The sequence below is a fragment of the Carcharodon carcharias genome, chromosome 5 (assembly GCF_017639515.1).
Source record: "Carcharodon carcharias isolate sCarCar2 chromosome 5, sCarCar2.pri, whole genome shotgun sequence".
Lineage (NCBI taxonomy): Eukaryota > Metazoa > Chordata > Chondrichthyes > Lamniformes > Lamnidae > Carcharodon > Carcharodon carcharias.
The window spans coordinates 200,135,314-200,157,281 of NC_054471.1; the positions used below are offsets into that span (position 1 = coordinate 200,135,314).

At 41.7% G+C, this 21,968-nt stretch overlaps 1 protein-coding gene across 2 annotated transcripts in view; it reads right to left on the bottom strand.

The window, feature by feature from the left end:
- Positions 1 to 21,714, bottom strand: part of pinx1 (PIN2 (TERF1) interacting telomerase inhibitor 1) — a 128,339-nt gene extending 106,625 nt beyond the window's left edge. Inside the window, exons 1-4 of one of the 2 annotated variants that reach the window (XM_041187817.1) lie at positions 21,512 to 21,714; positions 18,436 to 18,545; positions 11,450 to 11,542; positions 4,788 to 4,860 (exon numbers count right to left, since the gene is read on the bottom strand). In XM_041187817.1, coding sequence (XP_041043751.1) covers positions 4,788 to 4,860; positions 11,450 to 11,542; positions 18,436 to 18,545; positions 21,512 to 21,530 — 295 coding nt within the window. In that variant the 5' untranslated portion in view covers positions 21,531 to 21,714. Of the gene's footprint in view, positions 1 to 4,787; positions 4,861 to 7,076; positions 8,654 to 11,449; positions 11,543 to 18,435; positions 18,546 to 21,511 lie in introns of those variants that run through there. The other variant, XM_041187818.1, reaches the window with a different exon arrangement.
- Between the last annotated feature and the right edge of the window lie 254 nt (positions 21,715 to 21,968).

Consider the following 21,968-nt stretch of genomic DNA (forward strand, 5'->3'; position numbering starts at 1 on the left):
ACACGGGATGACATCGGGAGGAATTCAGGTATTCAGGGCACCCCCGACATCATCCCACCCCATTTAAATATTCAGGAAGGCGGGGGCACAACAAAATAAGCTGTCCGCCCGCCGACCTGTCAATGGCCAATTGAGGCCATTGACATGATAATTAAAACAATTAAAGGCCCTGCCCGTCCAACCTTAAGGTTGGTGGGCAGGCCAGAAGCCCTGGCGGGCTTCTGAAAAAACATGAAACCTCATCCACCAGCGGGATGACGTTTCATGTAGGGTTTAAAAAAGTTTATTAAAGTTTCAGTGAAATTTATTAACATGTCTTAACTCGTGTGACATTGTCACATGAGGGGGACATGTTAAGGATTGTATTATTTTTCTAGTTTTAAAATTTATACAGCTGTCAGCGATCTCCCTGAGGCAGCACTTAGCCTCAGGGAGATGTGCATTCTTTCGTGCGGAAACGCGAAAGAGTGCACTCTCACATTTGGGGAATCCCCTCCCACCCGCACAGGAAGCGCATAGCTTATTTGGCCCGCCCACTTAAAATGGCGGAAGGGCCTCCTTCTCCGGCGGGGATCAGCTCCCCGCCCGCCGGAGATTGGGTCGGGCCTGCCCGCCCATCAGGCAGAAAGTTCTGCCCACTGGGTGCTGTATCTTCCAGTCGGCGAGTAGGGAGCGGGGCCTGCTCGCTGACGCGTAAAATGACAAGGGGTGAAGTCAGGCATGTGTCCCGACATCACCCCGTATCATTTAGATTTTCAGACCTGTCAACGGCCTATTAAAGGCTATTAAAAAATTAACTAAACTGATTAACGGGCTTGCCTATCCAACCTTAAGGTTGGCGGGCAGGCAATGAGCCCAGGCTGCCTTCATAAAAAACATGAAATCTCATCCACAGGCGGGATGAGGTTTCATGAGGGTATTAAAATTTGTCTGAAATGTCTAAATAAAAGAAATTGACACGTCCCCTCAGGTGACAGTGTCACATGAGGGGACGTGTCAGGAATATTTTTTCCCGCCTTGGATGAAATTTTGAATCTTGAGCCGATCTCCCCGAGGCAGCACTTTGCCTCAGTGAGATCTCTGTGCTCTTTCACACGCATGTGGATCGGAAACCCGGCCACTCACACCTGCTCCCGCATAACCCCCCCACCCCCACCCCCCCACTCAGGGGGGAAAATGCTGCCCATTGAGTTTGGGAGAGTGTTATGACCAATGCCGTTGGTAAAGCGGAGTTATTTAAAAATCCCAGAAGGAAACTTTAAACAACTATCATAACTATCATTTTAAGTGTTACATTTGAGATGCGACTCTAAATTCAGGAATCAGACCATCAGTTCTTGAGGCTTTATATTAAACTAATTGAAACATTTTATTAATTTACACAGGTTAAAATATATACACAAGGCTACAAATTACTACTATCATAACTTTTAACAAATTCCCAAACTAAGCTTCATTAAGCCACAGCAACCCATAGACTTAACCAAACACCAAGCAAAGCATTTTCACCTTACAAATTCAAAATTAGGTTCTTTTCACTGTGGAGCCAGTTGGAGGCTTGCCACTGCCTTTTGATCTTACATTGCCTCTGCTCTGCACACCCGAAAACTACTAAAGTTAGACCTACCATCACTGATTGAATTCAAATTCTCATTGTCTCACTAGTCTCTGTGAAATTTACCTTTTAACAATGAAACCCCATTCATTATACCAATTTTATTAGTAATATAAACATATTGCTCGGTAGCTGCTAGAAGGCGTCAAGTTTTCACCCCATTTCTTGAATGCTCTATTCATAAAATGCAAATGCACTCTATCAAAGCTAGTACATTTGAAAACTAGTACATATCAAAGCACCCAGACTAGCTGGCTTTAATCTAATTAAGACCTACCTGCAGATTAAACCTCTATTTTAAAAGAAAAATATTTCCCAAAATATTATACATTAATAGTTTCATGACAGAGAGTAAAACAAAGTAATTTTGACCGATGGATACGGGTATTAAAGTTGGAGGCAACATATGCAGCTCTCAGAGAAGTCATTCTTTTGGAAGAATTTAAAGATTCAATTCCCTCGGTAGTGAGAACTCATGTGGAGGAACAGAGGGTTGGTTCTGTAAGGCAAGCAGCAGAGGTAGCTGATGATTATGAGTTAGTGCAAAGTTAAACCTTTGTTTGCTATCCTTTTAAATCCGAAAAGAATAAAAGTGGGAAGATGAAAGGAAGGTGGCTAGCCAGGGAAGAGGAGTAGCTGGAAATTCCCAGGAAGTTTTTTCTCAGAATAAAAAGGAAGGTGCTGAAGGTAGAAGTGACATTCAAAAGTTGAGGCGTTTTCATTGTAATAAAAGTGGGATACATGAAGTTAGTGTGTTGGAAATTGCAGGAAAAATCTGTTGGAATTATTGGGGTGCAGAAACGTTCTGGAAGTAAAAGTATTGTGGGTTCTGAGATTCATGCACAGGAAAAACCAGTGGTTTGTGTACAGGTAAAACAGGGAGAACCAGTGAAAGGTAAAGAAGTGGGAATGTGTTCACAGTTTACCCAAGAGAATTCTGAGGAGCAGGTTGCAGAAATGTTTAAAGATTTTGTGTGTGAAGGGAAAGTCTTTCCATGTGTACAGGGTGGAATAGGTAAAGATGTTAAAGTTTTAAGAGACACAGGGGCTAGTCAATCTTTAATGTTGTGGGATAGTAATATTTGTTGTTCAGAGGAAGTATTCCAGGAGCAGGTGATAGATAATAAGTGGGGTTCATGGGGAAGCTAAATCTATTCCATTGTGGAAGATAAATTTAAAGAATAAGTGGGAAACTGGCAAACTGACCGCTGGGGGTGCAAAAATTGCCCATTGCAGGTGTTCAATTTATTCTAGGTAACAATACAGCTGGATCACAAATGGTAATTCAGCAGATGTGGTTTCAACAGAGGTGTTACAGAAGGGGCAACCTGGATTATTTCCAGATTGTGTGATAATGAGATCACAGGCACACAGGTTAAAGCAAGAAAAACAAGAAGGACAGGCAGTTCAAAGGCAGGAAGAAGGTATCAAAATCCAATAAGCAAGCAATGTGTCTGATAACATTGTTCAGAAAGAGACAGGAGAGGACAATTCAGCTGAAGTGTTTAACTCAAGAGAGTTAATTAAGTTGCAGCAAGAGGACTTGCAATTAAAACAGTTATATCAGAAAGCTTACTCAGAAACAGAAGCAAAATGTATTCCAGAATGTTATTACCTTAAGGGTGATATTTTAATGAGAAAATGGAGGCCGGATCATGTCTCAGCAAATGAAAGCTGGAGGGAGGTACATGAGATTGTTATCCCATTAGGGTATAGAAATGAGATTCTGAGGATTGCTCATGAAATTCCAGTGGGGGGACATTTGGGACTTAGAAAGACACAGGAAAAAGTACAAGGACATTTTTATTGGCCAGGATTGCACAGGGATGTAGTAAAATTCTGTGAACATATTACACATGTCAGGTGAAAGGGAAACCATAAACAATGATTAAGCCAGCACCTTTAATCCCAATACCAGCATTTGAAGAACCTTTTACTCGGGTCATGATTGATTGTGTAGGACCCCTGCCTAGGAGTAAAAGTGGGAATCAGTGCTTACTGACAATAATGGATGTGTCTACCAGGGTTCCTGAAGCTATACCTTTAATAAATACTACAACTAAGAAGGTTGTGGAAGAGTTAACTAATTTTTTTACAAGATATGGTTTACCTAAAGAAATACATTCAGATCAGGGGTCAAATTTTATGTCACAGCTGTTTAAGGAAGTAATGAAGAGTTTGGCGATAAAACAGTTTAAGTCAACAGCTTATCATCCTGAGTCACAAGGGGCTTTGGAGAAATGGCATCAAATTTTAAAAACTATGATGAGAGCGTACTGTCAGGATTATGCACAGGATTGGGATACAGGAATTCCATTCTTGTTATTTGCTATTACAGACGCTCCTAATGCATCGACTGGCTTTAGCTCTTTTGAACTAGTTTATGGCCATGAGGTAAGGGGACTACTGAAATTAATTTGAGAAATTGGTGGGTCAAAATCTAGAAACTACTCTCCTGGATTACGTATCAAAATTCAGAGAGAAATTAGACAGAGCAAATGAGTTGGCTAGGGGACATTTAAAGATATCACAGCAAGTGATGGAAGTGAAGGCAGATAAAGAAGCTAAAGCTCACAATTTTATTGCTGGAAAGTGCTAGTTTAATTACCAGTACTGAGTGACACATTAAAGGCAAGGTTTAGTGCGCCTTACAGGATTGAAAAGAACTTGAATGAAGTAAATTATTTAATAAATACTCCAGATAGATGAAAGAAGCAGAGGGTGTGTCATGTGAATATGCTTAAAAAGTACTTTGACAGGGAAGGGGACCAAAAGGAGGTATTAGTGATGGTTGATAATGAGAAAGAGGTAGAAATGGAAGACTCTGAAATTGATTTTCCTTTAATCAAATTGGATAATGAGGGGGCGCTTGAAAATTTAAATATTGAGTTACCTTCCAGACAAGTGTCAAAGTGATTTGGAAAAGCTAATGCAGACACACAAACCTATTTGTGGGAATAAGTTGAGTAGGGCAGATTTAGCTATACTTGTTGTCTCTATAGAAGTTTCATCTTCGATAAGGCAACATCCAGATATGACAAGATATATAAAATTGTTGCCTCAATCAGTGTCACTCACAAGGGGGGAATGGTGACCACTGTATGTCATTGTAGCTGTGCTGTTACCCAGTGTCTTATTGTATTGAACAGAAAGGACCAAACTAAATACTTGCCATTCTGTCCGTGGCAGTCATTCAGCTCAGACAAAAGCTGGTTAAACTCATCTTGGTGTGCAATCCAGTTATCCTATCAGAAAAAATGTTACAGGTCACTAATGAAACTGTACGGCTTTTATCAGTACAAGTAAACAATTGTCGAAATCCGAAACAAAACTCTCAAGGTGCAAAGCAACCTAATCAACATCCAAAAGGTAAAAGATGGTTAATATTTCATCAAAACCTGGAAATGTGAACCATTCTTTTTCTTTCAGGCAAAGGCAAAATATTGAAGGTGGAAATCTGAAATGTAAACAGAAAATACTAGAAATACTCAGCAGGTCTGACATTGTCTGTGGAGAGAGAGAGAGAGAGAATTAAAATTTCAGGTCAGTGACCTTTATCAGAATCATTTATCTGATGAAAGGTCACAGACCTGAAACACTGGGTGAAATTTAACCCAGCCCATCGTGGCAGTAAACATGGCGGATGGGCCCAACTAATCGCAGGAGAGCCCACCCATCAGTATGCCAGTGGTGGGGCAACCTCCAGCAATTAAGTCAGTAGCAGGAAGGGGCCAATGTGAGAAACTCACCTACTCACAAAGGGATGACAATTAGGTTCATTAATGAACCAATTGACACCAATTATCCCAACCAATGGAATTTAGTGACAACTCAGTGATTAAATGGAAGTCACACAACTCTCCCGTGCCCCCCGAAGGCCACCCAGCCAATCAGGTTGGGTATCCCAGCACCCTACTAGGGGGGGGCAATCCCTCATTGTCAGGCATTCTGGGCTCAATCAAGGAACCTGGGCAACAGGAGGGAGGTGGGCCACTGAAAGGTACCTTTCTCTGACCCCTCTGCCTCTACCTCTCTCGCGAGCCACTCTCTGAGACCCCCATCCCGCCTTCACTCACCTGTGTCCAGGAATCCAGCAATGATCCCTTCAGTCTCTGGTGCACTACTAGCAGCAACCACTACTCCCGGTGGCACTGCAGGCAATAGAATGGTCTCTGGAATGGTCCAACCAGAGGTCTCTGATTGGCCAGAAGCTCTTGGCAGGCAGGATTTCCGCCCCCAGGTTCCTAAACGCCATGGAAGGACAAAGTTAAGTGTGTGACAGGCACTTAATTTGGTCAGGTCATCCCTAAGGAAGCGACATGGGATTTCCACCCGTTCTCCAACTGGTGGACGAAAGCCTGGTGCCCACATTTAATCTCAGCCATTAAATCCATTTCACTTTCCACAGATGCTGCCAGACCTCCTGAGTATTTCCAGCATTTTCTGAGTTATTTTTCCAGATACTGCTTATCTATTTCCAATAATTTTGCATTTTATTTCTCTGGCGTTTATAGAAACAGTTTATATATCACTTTATTTCTTAATGCTGAGTCCATATTATTACAAGTTCTATCTGCATAAAAAAATTCTTTCCAGTGTAATTCACAAGCTGAATTACTGTACGTTTTAATGTACTGTATGTAGGGAAGATGGGAAAACTATTTCATTGGACTCTACCTTGGAGTCAGAGCACTTCCCAAGTTTTAAATTTTAATGAAAACAGACAATAGCTCAGGGATCAGAATTTGGACTTGACAATTTCTTCTGAAGTGTTAGGACATTTTGTTTCAAGATAGCAAGGAAACTTAGAAAGTACATTTTAAAGCCAGGTGTACCCATGAACTCAGCTCAACTGTAAGCCTTAATTTTGGGAAAATTAATGAAATGATCAAGACGATTTTACACCTGAATAAAATAAATAGGATAAAAATACAGCAGCTTTACTCCACCCAATTCAATTGGACTATCATGGGCAGAAACCAAGTGAAATCAAGAACAATGGCCACACACCATGGTTACTCTAATCTACTTCCATCAGATGCTTGGTGACATTGTACTAGTTCAAGAAAATACTTCTCGTGCCTTTATTAATGTGAGTGCAGTCTTCCAACTGGCTGTGATCTATGCAAACTTTACTATCTGTTAAGAGCTCAAAGGTTACAGTCTTTATTGAACTGAATGTAAGATGGCTGCCTGCAGGGAGTCGCACATGGCAGAAGTCACATGACTACAAGCCAGCTAGGATATGTAGTAAAGATTGTACTTCAAAACCCAAACATCCCCCTTTTCATAACAAACAAAAGTCACAAACATCTCCTTTTCCTAATGAAAAGAAGACAAATTTGCATGCACTATCATGTGTAGCTGTGAACTACCCAAGTCACCCACTATACAACAACATTTTTCATGCATTAACAGGCTGTTCATTGTTCTAGTCAGTCGCTGCATGTGCATTACATACATAGTCATTAAATTGTGCAGGTCTCTTAAGGTATGCTTGTGCGTTGTCATTGGCGGTTTGTCTGGGTGATGTTCCTTCTCCAAGGAGTGTCATTCCCGTGGCACTTGCTGGTGCCATGGTAACTGTTGCTGTTGAACTGGACCAGTGGACCTCTGGGAGTGATGGACATTCTGTACTCTGTGCAACTGGTGAGATCCCATCTTCCTGCTTGGCCACCTGCAGTGAAGGAACAGCTTCCCTAGTTGCTCGTGTATGCCTGCGGTTGCACTCGTTTCTGTTGTTCACTTCTACCGCGTACGATCGCGTGACAACAGCTCAATGCATGTTCCAAGTTGCCACATGGGCTGTCTCCTGTTGAGAGCTTTGAAGGTTTGTACCATGGCCGGCTCGCCAATGCTCAACTCTGATAATGATTTGGCAGTCTTGTCAAAATGAAATTTGACTTTCTACCGTTTCACTTTGATTTTTCCACTTACGCCTATTACTTCTTCTGGTTTCAATAGCACAATAACTGCAGCATCATATAAGTTTTTGGACTGGCCTACTTTTCACGCCTTCAGCCGGTGTGTTTCTCTACTTGAGGATCGCCTTGCATACATCTGTGCTAGATTTGCTCCATTTCTTGATCGCCAAAATTTGACAATTTTCACTGCTGCCTCAGCCTTTCCATTCAATTACAAATTTGCATGCACTATCATGCGTAGCTGTGAACAACCCAAGTCACCCACTATATAACATTTTTCATGCATTAACAGGCTGTTCATTATTCTGGTTCATGAGGATTATGCGGAGATGATGCATTGTATTGAATTGCCCAATCCTTTGTGAAGAGGCTGAATTCTTCACTCATGACTGAGGGCTATTGTCACTCATCACAATGTCTGGGATGCTGTAACGACTGAAGTGTGCATTTTATTGTCTCTCCTATCGTCGAAGTCAGCTGGTTTAACTCCCAGTAATCAGAATAGTATTCTACGTTGACAAGATAATTAGTTCGTGTTTAGTGAAAAGATCTACTCCCAGCTTCATCCATGGTCTGTCTGGAATGTCATCAATAGCTCTTCAGCTTGTTTAGCTTGGTACTCGTTACAAGCACCACACTGGCCGATGTAGTCTTTGATTTTATTGCTCATGTTTGGCCTGTAGAGCATTTCTCTTGCCTTCCTCAGGCTAGATTCAATTCCTTGATGGCTTGCATGGATGCACTTCTGCATCTGTCCTCTCATCTCCTTAGGGATGGTGACTCTATTTCCTTTATATGGGCAGTCAGTTCTTCACAGTATGCCCAATGTGCTCATGACCACAGTTGTGTCCTTGATGCTCTCAGGCCATCCCTTCATCATTACTTCCTGGAGATTTACGTCTGGTTTGATTTGAGCAAGGCACTTGTCTGTTATAATCAATGTCTCCACTGGGCTGATGACTTCCACAGCATGTCAAGCTGCTGCTTCACGTTGAATCTGGAAGATTTCACATCCTGTTATAGCATCCTCAACTTTCTTTATGAGGAGTGCTGCTCTTGACAGCATGTCAGTGATGTACAACTGTTTCCCTTGCTTGTAAGTTACGTCCAGATGATATCTCTGTAAATAAAGTAACAATCTTTGAAGTCGCTTTAGAGCAGATAGTAGTAATTTGAGAAAAATGCATTGAAATGGCTTGTGGTCGGGCTCCACCTTTACTTTATCTCTCCCAAACTGGTGATGATGAAAATGTTCACAAGCAAAATCAATAGCTACACACACTCTTTCTTGATCTGAGCATAGCGTCATTCAGTTTGCATTAATGTATGGATGCAAATGTATTCTTGCTGCATTAGGGTGACTCCAAGACCAGTTTCACTGTTGTCACACTGCACCGTAACTTCCTCATTGACATCATAGTACTTCAGCACTGACGTTATTGTCACTATTTGTTTGATTTTAGTGAACGCTGCTTCTTTGAGATGATATTCTCCAGGTAGACATCCAAAACTTGTAAACATATCTTTGTACTCCTCTAGGATCAGTTTAGCAGTCAATGGTTTTGTGTACTGCGACACATTGTAAACCTCTGCTGGCACATTTGGGGTTACCAGTCCAAGCTTTAAACTGGCAGCAGCTGAGATGAGTGGCTGTTGCATACTGTCTATGATCTGGAACTCCAGATCTTCCTTCTTGCCATTGCATTGGGTTCTCAGACTAATTTGTCCTCTTGGTATGAGTATCATCCATCATATAGCCTCAACCTTACTTTCAAAGGCTTAATTTTTGGATCGCCATGTTAAGCCACTTTGCACAGGTCTGTGAAGGCCATGACGCTGCATGAAGCACAACTGTCTGACACTTTTTGTTCACTTGATGCTCATCATTCTAACCATCACAAACTGTTTATCCCTTATAGACTTGATGGAACCAACCTGCTGTATGGTATTTAGTGCTTCAGCAGACTCATCTGCTGGTATCTCCAGTGGCCATCTGCATAGCCTTGTTTTGCTTCTTTTTAGCCAACACTTGTGCGCAAAATGATTCTGCTTCTTATTGATAAAACACTGCTTTCCCCACGCTGGACAATCCTTCTTCTCCTTTGCATGCTATCCTTCGCATTATTTGCAGCCTGCCCTTTGTCAGCAATTGTTCTGCTCTTTCAGCCTGGAATGTCTCTCAGCATAATGTATCTCCTGGCCTGTCCTGCCATACAGGTGTAATAGCTGACGTTTTACAACCTCTGCATTTCTGCGCATTTCTAAACTTTCTTGCGAGTAAGTTTCTCCTCTCTGAGTAGACTTGCTCTCACTGTTGGATCTCTTATGCCTAAGGCAAATCTATCTTTAATGAGATCATCTTTTAGTTGCCCGAATTCACATGATTCTGTGAGCTGTGTTACTGTAGTCACATACTGATCAATAGACTTTTTCACTTTGAGCCCAGATGTTGAACACATACCATTCATAAGTCACCTTCATTTAAAACGTGACTTCAAGGCTTTCAAAATATCTGCCGTCTGTTTTTTCTGTTCCTCGGATAGATTAAGGGTGGAATACAATTTGTAGCAGTCCCTCCCCAGCAGAGTTAAAAGTGTTGCTACTCACATCAGCTCCGGCTTGTTAATTAAATATTTTGCAATCTCATAGTTTTACCATGGCCAAGTGGAAAAACTGACAGTTCTACAGCATATCCACTTTCATTTCGACAGGAGCTAGGAGTGAAAAATTTACAGCCATTTTTGTCTCACCCAGTATTTAACTTTCAGCCTTCAGCTTTATTTTTCCTTGTGTTTTCTTTTTCAGCAGCTTTTAACAGATTCGCACATTTCAATGTTCTTCTTTCAGTAGCTGTGACTTCTTTTGCAGCTTTTCAAATCTCAATCCCAGCTCCATTCCTGAAACCATGTAATGAACTCAAAGACCACAATCTTTCTAGAGTAATGTCTTTACTGAACTGAATGTAAGATAGCTGACTGCAGGGAGTCCCTCTTGGCAGAGGCCACATCACTACGGCAAGCCGTAACGATTGCATTTCAAAACCCAAACATTATCATTCACATGGTTCGCTGGGATCAATCTGATCTCACAGTCAGATTCCAAGGTAAACACTGAAAGCAACCATTACTCCACGCCAAAAGACTGAAAATCTTAGGTTTCAACTTTTAAGTGGTATAATTTCCATGGCCCTTTTAAGTAAGTGCAAGCATTTAAAAAAATCAAGAGCCTGAGTTGAAGACCTGAGTCTGGTTGAGATCTGTAACCCCATACAGAACTGGAACTACCGACAGGGATTGCTGATAGAAATAATGAGCTGCTGAAACCATAGAACACTACAGCACAGAAAACAGGCCATTCGGCCCTTCTGGTCTGTGCCGAAATATTATTCCGCTAGTCCTATTGACCTGCACCTAGTCCATAACCCTCCAGACCTCTCCCATCCATGTACCTATCCAATTTATTCTTAAAACATAAGAGTGAGCCCCCATTTACCACGTCAGATGGTAGCTCGTTCCACACTCTCACCACTCTCTGAGTGAAGAAGTTCCCCCTAAACCTTTCCTCTTTCACTCTAAAGCCATGTCCTCTCATGTTTATCTCTCCTAATCTAAGTGGAAAGAGCCTGCTCGCATTTATTGTCTATATCCCTCATAATTTTGTAAACCTCTTTCAAATCTCCCCTCATTCCTCTACGCTCCAAAGAATAAAGTCCTAACCTGTTTAATCTTTCATGTGCATGTATAATTTCAACTGTTTTAAATTTTTGGTCCAAGGTTATGGGAGATTAATTAGTGAGTAAAGGAATACATTCAAAATACATATAATGTTTAAATTGTGCAACATGCTGGATTCATTGCAACCATAAATTAAGGCCAATATTTAATAATTTGTGTACTGCTACAAAGCTCACCTCATGGTTCTTGGCTGCTCCCAAGCCCACCGTGTTGTTCTTTAGCTGAACTTTAATGTGTTCTGTTGACCCCTGTTCGTGAGCCCCAAGACCCTTGAAATTTAAAAAAATGTTATAAGGAAGTTAGGACACAAATTTATCAGAAGTCCATATCTAGCTGTAGTGGTCTGCCTTTTTTGTTAGCTTATTCTAGATACATTTCAATTGGTAATGAAAATTCAAGTTTGCCAAGAAAATCTAAGATATTTCCCCCAATATACCTATCCCTTGGTAGTTTTAACATTTTGCCGCCTTCTTCAATTATCCAACAAAAAATCTCCAGAATCTTAACACAAAAAGCATCTCCTGACTTATATTTCTAGCACTAATTACCATCTTATTTCGCTTATGTAATTGAAACAAATAAATATTTTTCACACCAAACCTTGATTTGTCACAAGGCTATATGACCATTATTGAAATACACAACAACAGGGGAGGTCATGTCACTGTGGTGTTGTCACTGGACTAGCAATCCAGAGACCCAGGGCTCTAGGTCTAGGGCCCTGGGTTCAAATCCTGCCACGGCAGATGGTGGAATTTGAATTCAATAAAAATCTGGAATTAAAAAGCCTAATGATGACCATGAAACCACTGTTGAATGTTGTAAAATCCCATCTGGTTCACTATGTCCTTTAGGGAAGGAAATCTGCCATCCTTACCTGATCTGCTACATGTGACTTCACACTCACAGCAATGTGGTTGACTCTTAACTGCCCTCTGCACAAGGGCAATTAGGGATGGACAATAAATGCTGGCCTAGCCAGCAATGCCCACATCCCATGAACAAATTAAAAAAAAAACTTTTCTTCTATACTTTTCAAATAAGTGAGGTTTTCAGAATATTGGAATAACTTGGCAAAATCAAAAACAATCTTGAAAAATCTTGTGATGCAATATTGATTTTTTTTTGCGTATGTTATTCATTTTCCGTTTTAACAAATCTCTACCACTATATTTCCATAAGTTAAAATTGTTCCTATACATTTGTTAAACTGACCTTCAACTGGAAATGATTTTTCAGGGTTCACAGAATCACAGTGCAGAAGAGGCCCTTTGGCCCATCGAGTCTGTAACAACATGTCAGAAACACCTGACCTATCTACCTACCTAATCCCATTTACCAGCACTTGGCCCATAGCCTTGAATGTTATGACGCGCCAAGTGCTCATCCAGGTACTTTTTAAAGGATGTGAGGCAACCCGCCTCCACCACCCTCCCAGGCAGTGCATTCCAAACCGTCACCACCCTCTGGGTAAAAGAGTTTTTCCTCACATCCCCCCTAAACATCCTGCCCCTCACCTTGAGCTTATGCCCCCTTGTCACTGACCCTTCAACTAAGGGGAACAGCTGTTCCCTATCCACCCTGTCCATGCCCCTCATAATCTTGTACACCTCGATCAGGTCGCCCCTCAGTCTTCTCTGCTCCAATGAAAACAACCCAAGTCTATCCAACCTCTCTTCATAACTTAAAGTTTCATCCCAGGCAACATCCTGGTGAATCTCCTCTGCACCCCCTCCAGTGCAATCACATCCTTCCTATAATGTGGCGACCAGAACTGCACGCATTACTCTAGCTGTGGCCTCACCAAGGTTCTATTCAACTCCAACATGACCTCCCTACTTTTGTAATCTATGCCTCGATCGATAAAGGCAAGTGTCCCATATGCCTTTTTCACCACCACACTAACATGCCCCTCTGCCTTCAGAGATCTATGGACACACACGCCAAGGTCTCTTTGTTCCTCAGAACTTCCTAGTGCCATGCCATTCATTGAATACTTCCGTGTCAAATTAGTCCTTCCAAAGTGTATCACCTCACTTTTCAGGGTTAAATTCCATCTGCCACTTACCTGCCCATTTGACCATCCCGTCTATATCTCCATGTAGCCCAAGACATTCAACCTCACTGTTAACCACCTGGCCAATCTTTGTGTCATCCGCAAACTTACTAATCCTACCCCCACATAGTCAACCATGTCGTTTATATAAGCATAAATGTTTTTTTGCATTGCTACCGGATGAATACAGAGGTGTGATACGTGGTTCTTTATTCTATAATTCACCATCAAAAATACAAACTTATTTTAAAACCTAGACAAAACCAGTTTTTTCTTTAAACCTATAAACCTAGAAACAACTTATTTCCATTGTTTACTCCAATTTTCTCTCATAAAATGAAGCATACATGTTTTGTCCTGATGACTATTTACTTAACTATTTTAATAATTTAACACTTTTTTAACTAAAATTGAGCAACGTGTGTCATTAGAAACAAGGGCTATGATGTCATCTGGCAATAAAACATGGTCGGTGCATAAAATTACAATGTTACACAAAAACATGGTGCCCATTCAGTAACATTTCATCTCTCACTGAAACAGTAGTTTCTGATAATGCATTAAAGGCCTGTAAACCATTGTTGGTGGGTGGGTGGAAGAAAATGAGAACAAAACAGAAATGAACTGGCATTTATGTAAAACCTTATCATATCCTCAGGACATCCCAAAATACACTGAATAAAATACTTCTGAAGTGGCAGACTTCTAGGCAGTGAACAAAGCTGTGACCTTAGCTATAGTCCTTAATGCAATGCTTATGGTACAGGTGGTGGTGCAGCAGCCCCACAGTGGAGCAAACAAATGATGGCTTCTCATAGGGAATTATAGAACAGATTATGACTAGGGTCCTCTGGAACTAAATAAAGTACACTTCAGGGACATAAATGTTACTGCAGCATGGTAAATAAGGTTGGTGATCTTCAGGCCCAAGTAGCCTGATAGGATTATGATATATTGGCAATAAAAGAGGTCTGTTTCAAACAAAGGGAGCATAGGCAATTAATATTCCTGGCCACAAGGTATTCAGGAAAGATAGGGAATAGAAAAACAGAGAATAGATGTCGCAGTATTACCAAAGCTATTGTTACAGCACTAGAAAGATGTACTAAAATCTGTTTAGAATTAAGGAACAATAGCACAGCTATTAGGTTGCTAGATCCATACTATTAGCCACCAATTAGAGAAAGAGATAGAGGAGCAAGTTTGCAGGCAAGTTGCAAAAATATGCAAGAGCTAGAGCAGAGATAATCAAGGATTTCAAATATCCTAATATAGATTGGGAAAATAACAGCGTAAACTGCAAAGAGGGGAAGGAATTCCTGAAATGCGTAGAAGGGCATTTTCTTCATCTATGTTTCCAGTCTAATGAGAAAGGCAGTTGTGCTGGTTCTGGGGAATGAAGTGGGCCAAGTGGAATATGTTTTAGTGGGAAGCATTTTGGAAACAGTGATCATAATTTCATTAGATTTAGAGTAGTTATTGAAAAGGTCAGGGAACAATTCAATGTGAAAATACTCGACTGTAGGAGGGCTAATTTCAGTGAGTTAATATGGGATTTGGACCACCAGCTCATTTAGAATCAACAACAGGTAAGTAAAACAGTAAACGGGCAATGCAAGGCCTTCAAATAAGAGTTCGGGTACAGAATGGACACATTCCCACCAGAGAGAAAGGAAGAGTATCTAAAGTTAGAGCTCCCTGGATAACTAACGTTAGAGAGGTTAATATTAACTAGAAAATGGAAGTTTATGACATACTGCAGGTGCATAATACAATAGAGAACCAAGCTGAGTACAGGAAATACAGCAGAAAACTGAAAAAGGAACGAGGTGCAAGACAGTAGAGATTAGATCATAAGGTAACATAAAAAGGAACCCAAAAGTCTTTTATAAACATATAAATACTAAAAGAGACCTTTTTGTCGAAGCTTTTCATCTTGCACTCATCAGGACAATTCACAAGAACACCAAATGTAAAGGGAACAACAATGAATATTATATGAGAGGAGGATGCTGATTGGTTGGCAAGTGGACTCTGATTGGTGGAGGTGTTGCCATAGAGAATGTACCAGTTGATGGTGACTGACAGTTAACTGTTAAGCATTTTTTGCAATTTACTGGTCAAGGCATTGCCCTGATGAATGAACCAGTGGGTGGCTGCAACTTATTTTGTTTAGCTCCCAGTGTGGCACATTTGCGTGTACTGGAAGCTACATATATTAATACGCAGGACCCTGTTCTTTGCAGACAGAAAGAACATGTGCACACATTGCGCCTGTTTCAGCTAAACAAAATAAGTGACAGCCATTCACAGGTTTATTCCTCAGGGTGATGCCTTGACCAATCAGAGTCAAGCTGCCTGGTTTAAATTTCAAACAATGCTTGCCAGTTAACTGTCAGTTACCATCAACTGGTGCATTCTTCATGGCAACACCTCTACCAATCACAGTCCACATGCCAACCACTCTCCTCTCATATAGTATAAATTGTTGTTCCCTCTACATTTAGAATTCTTGCTAAATGTCCTGATGAGTACAAGATGAAAAGCTTCAACAAAAAATCTCTGTTTTCAGCAATACTCAAGTATAAAGGTAGTCAAAGGAAGGATAGAAGTAATTAGGAACCAAGAAGAAAAAGTTGTAGTGGAGGCAGAGAACATGATTGGAGTATTAAATAGATACTTTGCATCATCTTTACTAGAGACAAGGACATTGCCAAAGTCACAATTAAGCAGGAGGCAGTAGAGAAATTGGAGAGGATAGAATAGATAAAAGAAGAAATATTTAAGAAGTTACCCCTCAAAATAGAAAAGTCAACTGGTCTGGACAGGAGGGATCCTAGATTACTGAGGGAAGTAAGGACTGAGATAGCAGAGGCTCTGGCCACAATTTTCTAAAATTCCTTGGATATGGGAATGGTTTCAGAGGACTGGAAGATTACAAATGTTATATTCCTGTTCAAAAACAGGGAGAGGATAAACCCAATAACAGGTCAGTCAGCCTAAGGGCCATGATGGGGAATCTTTTAAAGGAAATAATCTGAGACAAAATTAATTGCTACTTCGAAAAATGTAGGCTAATTAATGACAGTCAGCAAGGATTTGTTGAAAATAATCGTGTTTAACTAACTTGATTGAGTTCTATGAAGAAGTTATGAGGGTAGTCTGATAATATGTATAAGAACTTTCAAAAGGTGTATGATAAAGTACCACTTAATAGACTTGTTAGCAAAATCAAACCCCATGGGATAAAAGGGACTGTGGCAGCAAGGACACAAAACTGATTCTGAGCCACAAAATAGAATAGTGATGAACAGTTGTTTTACGAATTGGAGGGAAGTCTACCGTATTTTTTTTTCCCCCAGAGGTTGGCAATAGGATCACTGTTCTTTTTGATGTGCCACCTGGACTTGGCTATACCCGACCTAATTTCAAAGCTTGCAGATGACAGGGACCTCAGAAGTGTAAGTAAACAATGAGGAGGATAGTAACAGGTTTCAGGAGGAATTAGGCAAACTGGTGATATGGGCAGGCACAAGGAAAATTAAATTTAACACAGAGAAGTGTGAAATGTTGCATTTTGGTAGGATTAATGGGTAGAAGCAATATAGGCTAACTTGTACAAGTTCAAAAGAAATACAGAAAGAGAGACTTGGGTGTATGTACATTAATCTTTAAAGATGACAGGGCAAGTTGGAAAGCTGTTAAAAAAAAAAGCAAATGGGAACTGATTTAAACAGTAGCACAGTGAACAAAAGCAAGGAGATTATGCTAAACCTTTAGAAACAGCTGTTTAGGCCCCAGTTGGGGAATCATGCTTAATGCTTCAGGAAGAAGGCAGAGATGAAGCAAAGGAAATTTACTAGAATGATACAAAACCCAATGGAAGCTTGAGGAAATGCACCTCTTTTGATTAGGCACTTTACAGTTTTCCAGATTTACCATGAATTTTAATCATTTCAGATCCCAATTTTGTGGGAAGCAGCTACTGGTAATGATTCTGCCGTTGTCATTTACACCTACTCTAGGCCCATCTTTTGCTTCTTTCCTTGTTCCATTACCATCCCCTGTTGTCTTGCACCATCATGCTTTTAATTTTGTCCTTGGTTTTACAGCTGACCTGAATTAGGGGCTGTGCCTGATTTATCCCAATTTTGTTGATTTAGTTTAATTGGTTTCATTTAAAAGATTATCATGCTTTTGTTTCTTAAGCACTCCTACCTTCCACCCTATCACGGACCTCCCATTTTCTTCTTTCCTTCCCACCCTTCAACCACCACCCCCACCTCTGTACTTACTTAAAACCTGATACAGCTCTAATGTCTTCCAATTCAGATAATAGGTCATCGGCCTGAAACGTTAACTCTTTTCTTTGTAGATACTGCCAGACCTGCTGAGTAATTCCAGCATTTTTTTATTCTTATTTCAGTTTCCAATATCCACAATATATTGTTTTTTTTTAAATAGAATGGTGCCAGGAATGATGGATTTCAGTTATATGAAGAAACTGGAGAAGCTGGAGTTGTTCTCTTTAGCGCAGAGAAGGTTAAGAAGAGGTTTAATAGAGATGTTCAAAATCATAAAAAGTTTTGATAGAGTAAATCAGGAGATGCCCTATCCAGTGGCAGAAGGGTCAGTGATCAGAAGACAGAGATTTAAGGCAAAAGAACTAGAGGCAACATGGGGAGAAACATTTTCTCGCAGCAAGTTCTGATGATCAGAAATGCACTTCCTGAAATGGTGGTGGAAACAGGTTCAACAATAACTTTCAAAAAGAAATTGTAACACTTGAAGGTGAAAAACTGGCAAGGTAGTGGGGATAGGGCAAGGAAATGGGACTAAATGAATAGGTCGGCTTCGGGAAAATGGCCAAATGACCTCCTGCTATGCAGTATCCTTCTATGATATTTACTCCTGAACTCATAGATGCTGTAACACCAATACCACTGCCTCAGTTGAGATCAGCTAACTTAGCATAGGCCAGGAACCACATTTGTAACAGAGATGGCGGATGACTATAGCACAAATTTTTAAACATAAGGTAATTAAAAGCAGACTAGTTACTCATAATTCATACATCTCACTCAATGTTAGCTGTATAGTATTCACCTTTCCTTTTGACCACCCCATTTTTTCCAACATCTTCTGCCCAAACCTGGATTCATCGTTGCTCCAGGTGCTGTTCCTTGGATCCACAGACCACTTCTGCCTTCTACGGGCTACAAACAAAACAATTGTCATCTGGTACAGTGAATTCTATTCCCTGCTAATAACAAATGGCTGATATAACATTATGGTTTCACTACCTCACACAGTGATTGCAAATGCATACATTAGAGACACAAGTCCCACTCCCTGCATTAATCTACACAGGGAGTCAAGACCAAGCACAAGTCAAAAAAGGAAATAAATGGGAAGTTGGAGGATGAGGGAATGGGAGAAGAGGAGAAATGGGTTGGGAGGCAGAGGTTAGAAAGAGGAGGATGTCAGAGGAAAATTATTTTGCATAGTTCATAATGTACATCTCTTTTCTCTCTTCAAATGTTGACATGCTTGCTGTGGGTTTTCTGTTTTAATTTCATATTTCTTCTTTTAACTTAGCTATAATGAACAGTGTCACACAACTGGCAGCAGAGAGCTTTACATGTGGTTCTACATCAATGTTGGAATTTGGGGTATCAGAGTCAATTAACCCTTTAACCCCTTCATTCAGTTCTGAAATGATTCATCTTACTGGTGACAGTGGTTATATTTTTTCAGTATAAGTAAGTCTTGACACTTGCTAATGCCTAGGCCAGTAGTAACAAAATGCAATGGCATTACCATAGATTGGAGAGGTTGGGACTGTTTCATTGGAGAAAAGGCAGCTGAGAGAAGACCTGATAGAGGTATTCAAGATCCTGAGGGGTATGGACAGGGTAAATAGTGAGAAACTATTCCCACTCAAGAGTACATCAAGAAATAGAGGGCACAGATTTAAAATAATTAGCAAAAGGTGTAAATGTGATGTGAGGAAAAAATGTTTCACCCAGAGGGTGGTTGGAGTCTGGAACAAACTTCCTGAAAGAGTGGTGGAGGCAAATTCGATCGAGGTATTCAAAACGGAGTTGGGTTGCTACCTAAAAAGAGAGAATGTACAAGGTTACGGGGATAAGTCAGGGGAGTGGGACTAGGTGGAATGCTCTTTCAGAGTCATCGCAAACTCAATGGGCCAGATGGCCTCCTTCTGCACTGTAACGTTAATGTGATAATTCCCTAGGTAGAAGCACTATCTCTACATAACTACTCCCTAGTTGTGCTGCAAGTTAGCTCAATTGGCTAGACGTCTGAGTGCGTTTCTTCACATTAACACCAGCAGCAAAAGTTCAATTTCCACTACAGCTGAGGTAGGCTTGAGACCTGCCTCCTGCCGCTAAGAGTGGAAAGCAATGGCAAACCATCACTGACAAAACCTGCCAGGAAAATGGCTCAGGGTGAAACATCAGCAGACAATGAGCCAAGGACCTGCATTCCAGCAGGGCACACGTGACAATAACAACATAACCACTGTGCTCTCATACCCAACCAAACTAAATCAAGCAGACAGTTAAACATTTAATGTTCAAAGAAGCTTAGTTCCTTATCATCATTGCAAGTTTAAAATTGGGGGTTTAAAAAGATCGCCATAGTGATGGATTAACACAATTCCGAAACAGCCTCCTTGATATTGCCCTGTACCACATCAAAGCAGTCAATTTTATAACTTTACTTCTGAGATAAATATCGTCAGTTTGCACGGTAAGCTGAACATTCAATAACAATGGTATAATTGAACAAGGGTGCAAGGTAGAACAATGCACGTAAAACTGGAAAAGTACAGCTGTTTCAAAGAAAGGACTTGCAGTTATATACAGCTTTTCACAATCACTGGATGTCTCAAAGCACTTTACAACCAATGAAGTGCTTTTGAAGCATATTTACTGTTGTAATGCAGCAAACAACCGGTGCACAATCAGCAATGTGATAATGAGCAGATATTCTGTTTCTTGCAATGTTGTTTGAGGGATAAATATCAGACAGGACACCGGGGACAATTCCCATGTTCTTCTTCGAAACAGTGTCATGGAATCTTTTGCACACTCAAGCAAGCATATGTGGCTTCACCCAAAAGATGGTATCTCTGGTACTGCAACACTCTCTCAGTACTGCACTGAAGTGTCAGCCTTGATTTCTGTGCTCAAGCCGCAAGTGCGACTTGAACCTAGAACCTTACAACTCAGAGACACGAGTACTACCAACTGAGCCACAGCTGATAATTGTAATGAGATTGTGCTAAAAGTGTCCCTTATACCAGTGATTAAAGATTAGTTTATAACACATTTGTCAGAATTAGCTGGGGCTCAGTTTAAGGTCAGCTGGTTCGAGGACTCCAGCACAAAAATCAAGTGCTATGAGAGTGCTACACTGTCAGAGGTGCTGTCTTTTCGATGCGATGTTAAACCGAGGCCCTGTCTGCCTTTCTCAGGCGGATGTAAAACATTCCATGGCACTATTTTGAAGAGGGGGGAGCAGACAGAAGTTATCGCCGGCGTCCCTGGCCAATACTTACCCCGTTAATCAACAGCACAAAAACTGTCAGGTTGCTGCTTGTGCTCTTTGTCCTGTGTCCAAGACACCCTTTGTCTCCCGCCTCCCCCCGACCTCCTCTATTCTGCTCCACCCCCCTTTTCAACGGTACAAAATGGATCCTATTTCTACGTCTCTTTAGCTGTGAAGAAGTCACGCGGGCTCCAAACGTCATCCTTGTTTCTCGCTCCGCAGATGCTGTCAGACCTGCTGAGCTTTTCCGGCACCTTCTGTTCTTATTTCAGAATTCCAGCATCCGCAGCGTTTGGCTTTGGGTGGGATCTTCCTGTGCGCAAATTGGCTGCCACATCAAGACAGGGACTAAAAAAAAAAGTACTTCACTTGGGCTGTAAAGTGCTTTGGGGGCACCCCCGGGGGGGAGGGGGAGGAGGAGGGGGGGGGGGAGGGGGGGGAGGGGTGCGGGTTGAGAAAGATGCTATATAAATGCATGTTTTTCCCCCTGTTGCAGTCCCAGGGCCCGGGCGGACCAACCGCCGCTCCACGTGCTCCGGGGGAAGGTTCCAGAGCGGCGCGCGGCCGCTCGCGCGTCCCCGTCCCTGTCCGTCCCACCCACACTCACGCTCCGCCAGCATCGCCATCCTCGTCCCCGTCCCCGTCCCCGGCGACCGCGGGCTCCAACTGACGACAACGTCTTCGGCACAAATACGCCGGTTTTTCAGCTCCGCGCGTTATAAACCAGTCGCATCCCTCGGGCTCCAACTTAACGAGGCGCCTGCGCAGGCCCGGGCCCGGGCCCGGGCGGGGTGGTGAGTGCGCATGCGCGGGTCTCCCGCCGGCCTCCGGCTGAAGCTGGGAGGAGGTGGCGGTGAAACGGGGGCAATGCGGCCTCCTCGTTCCTCCGCCCCGCTCCGTGTGCGGCCTCCTCGTTCCTCCGCCCCGCTCCGTGTGCGGCCCAGTTGCACTTTGGTTAGTATATCCTAACTGTCTAAATGCAGCACCTAGTTACAGATGGCAATACCTGAAATGTGAAAATGCTGCTTTTATTTTTAAAGGGTGAGGATTTGGAGGCCGCGTTA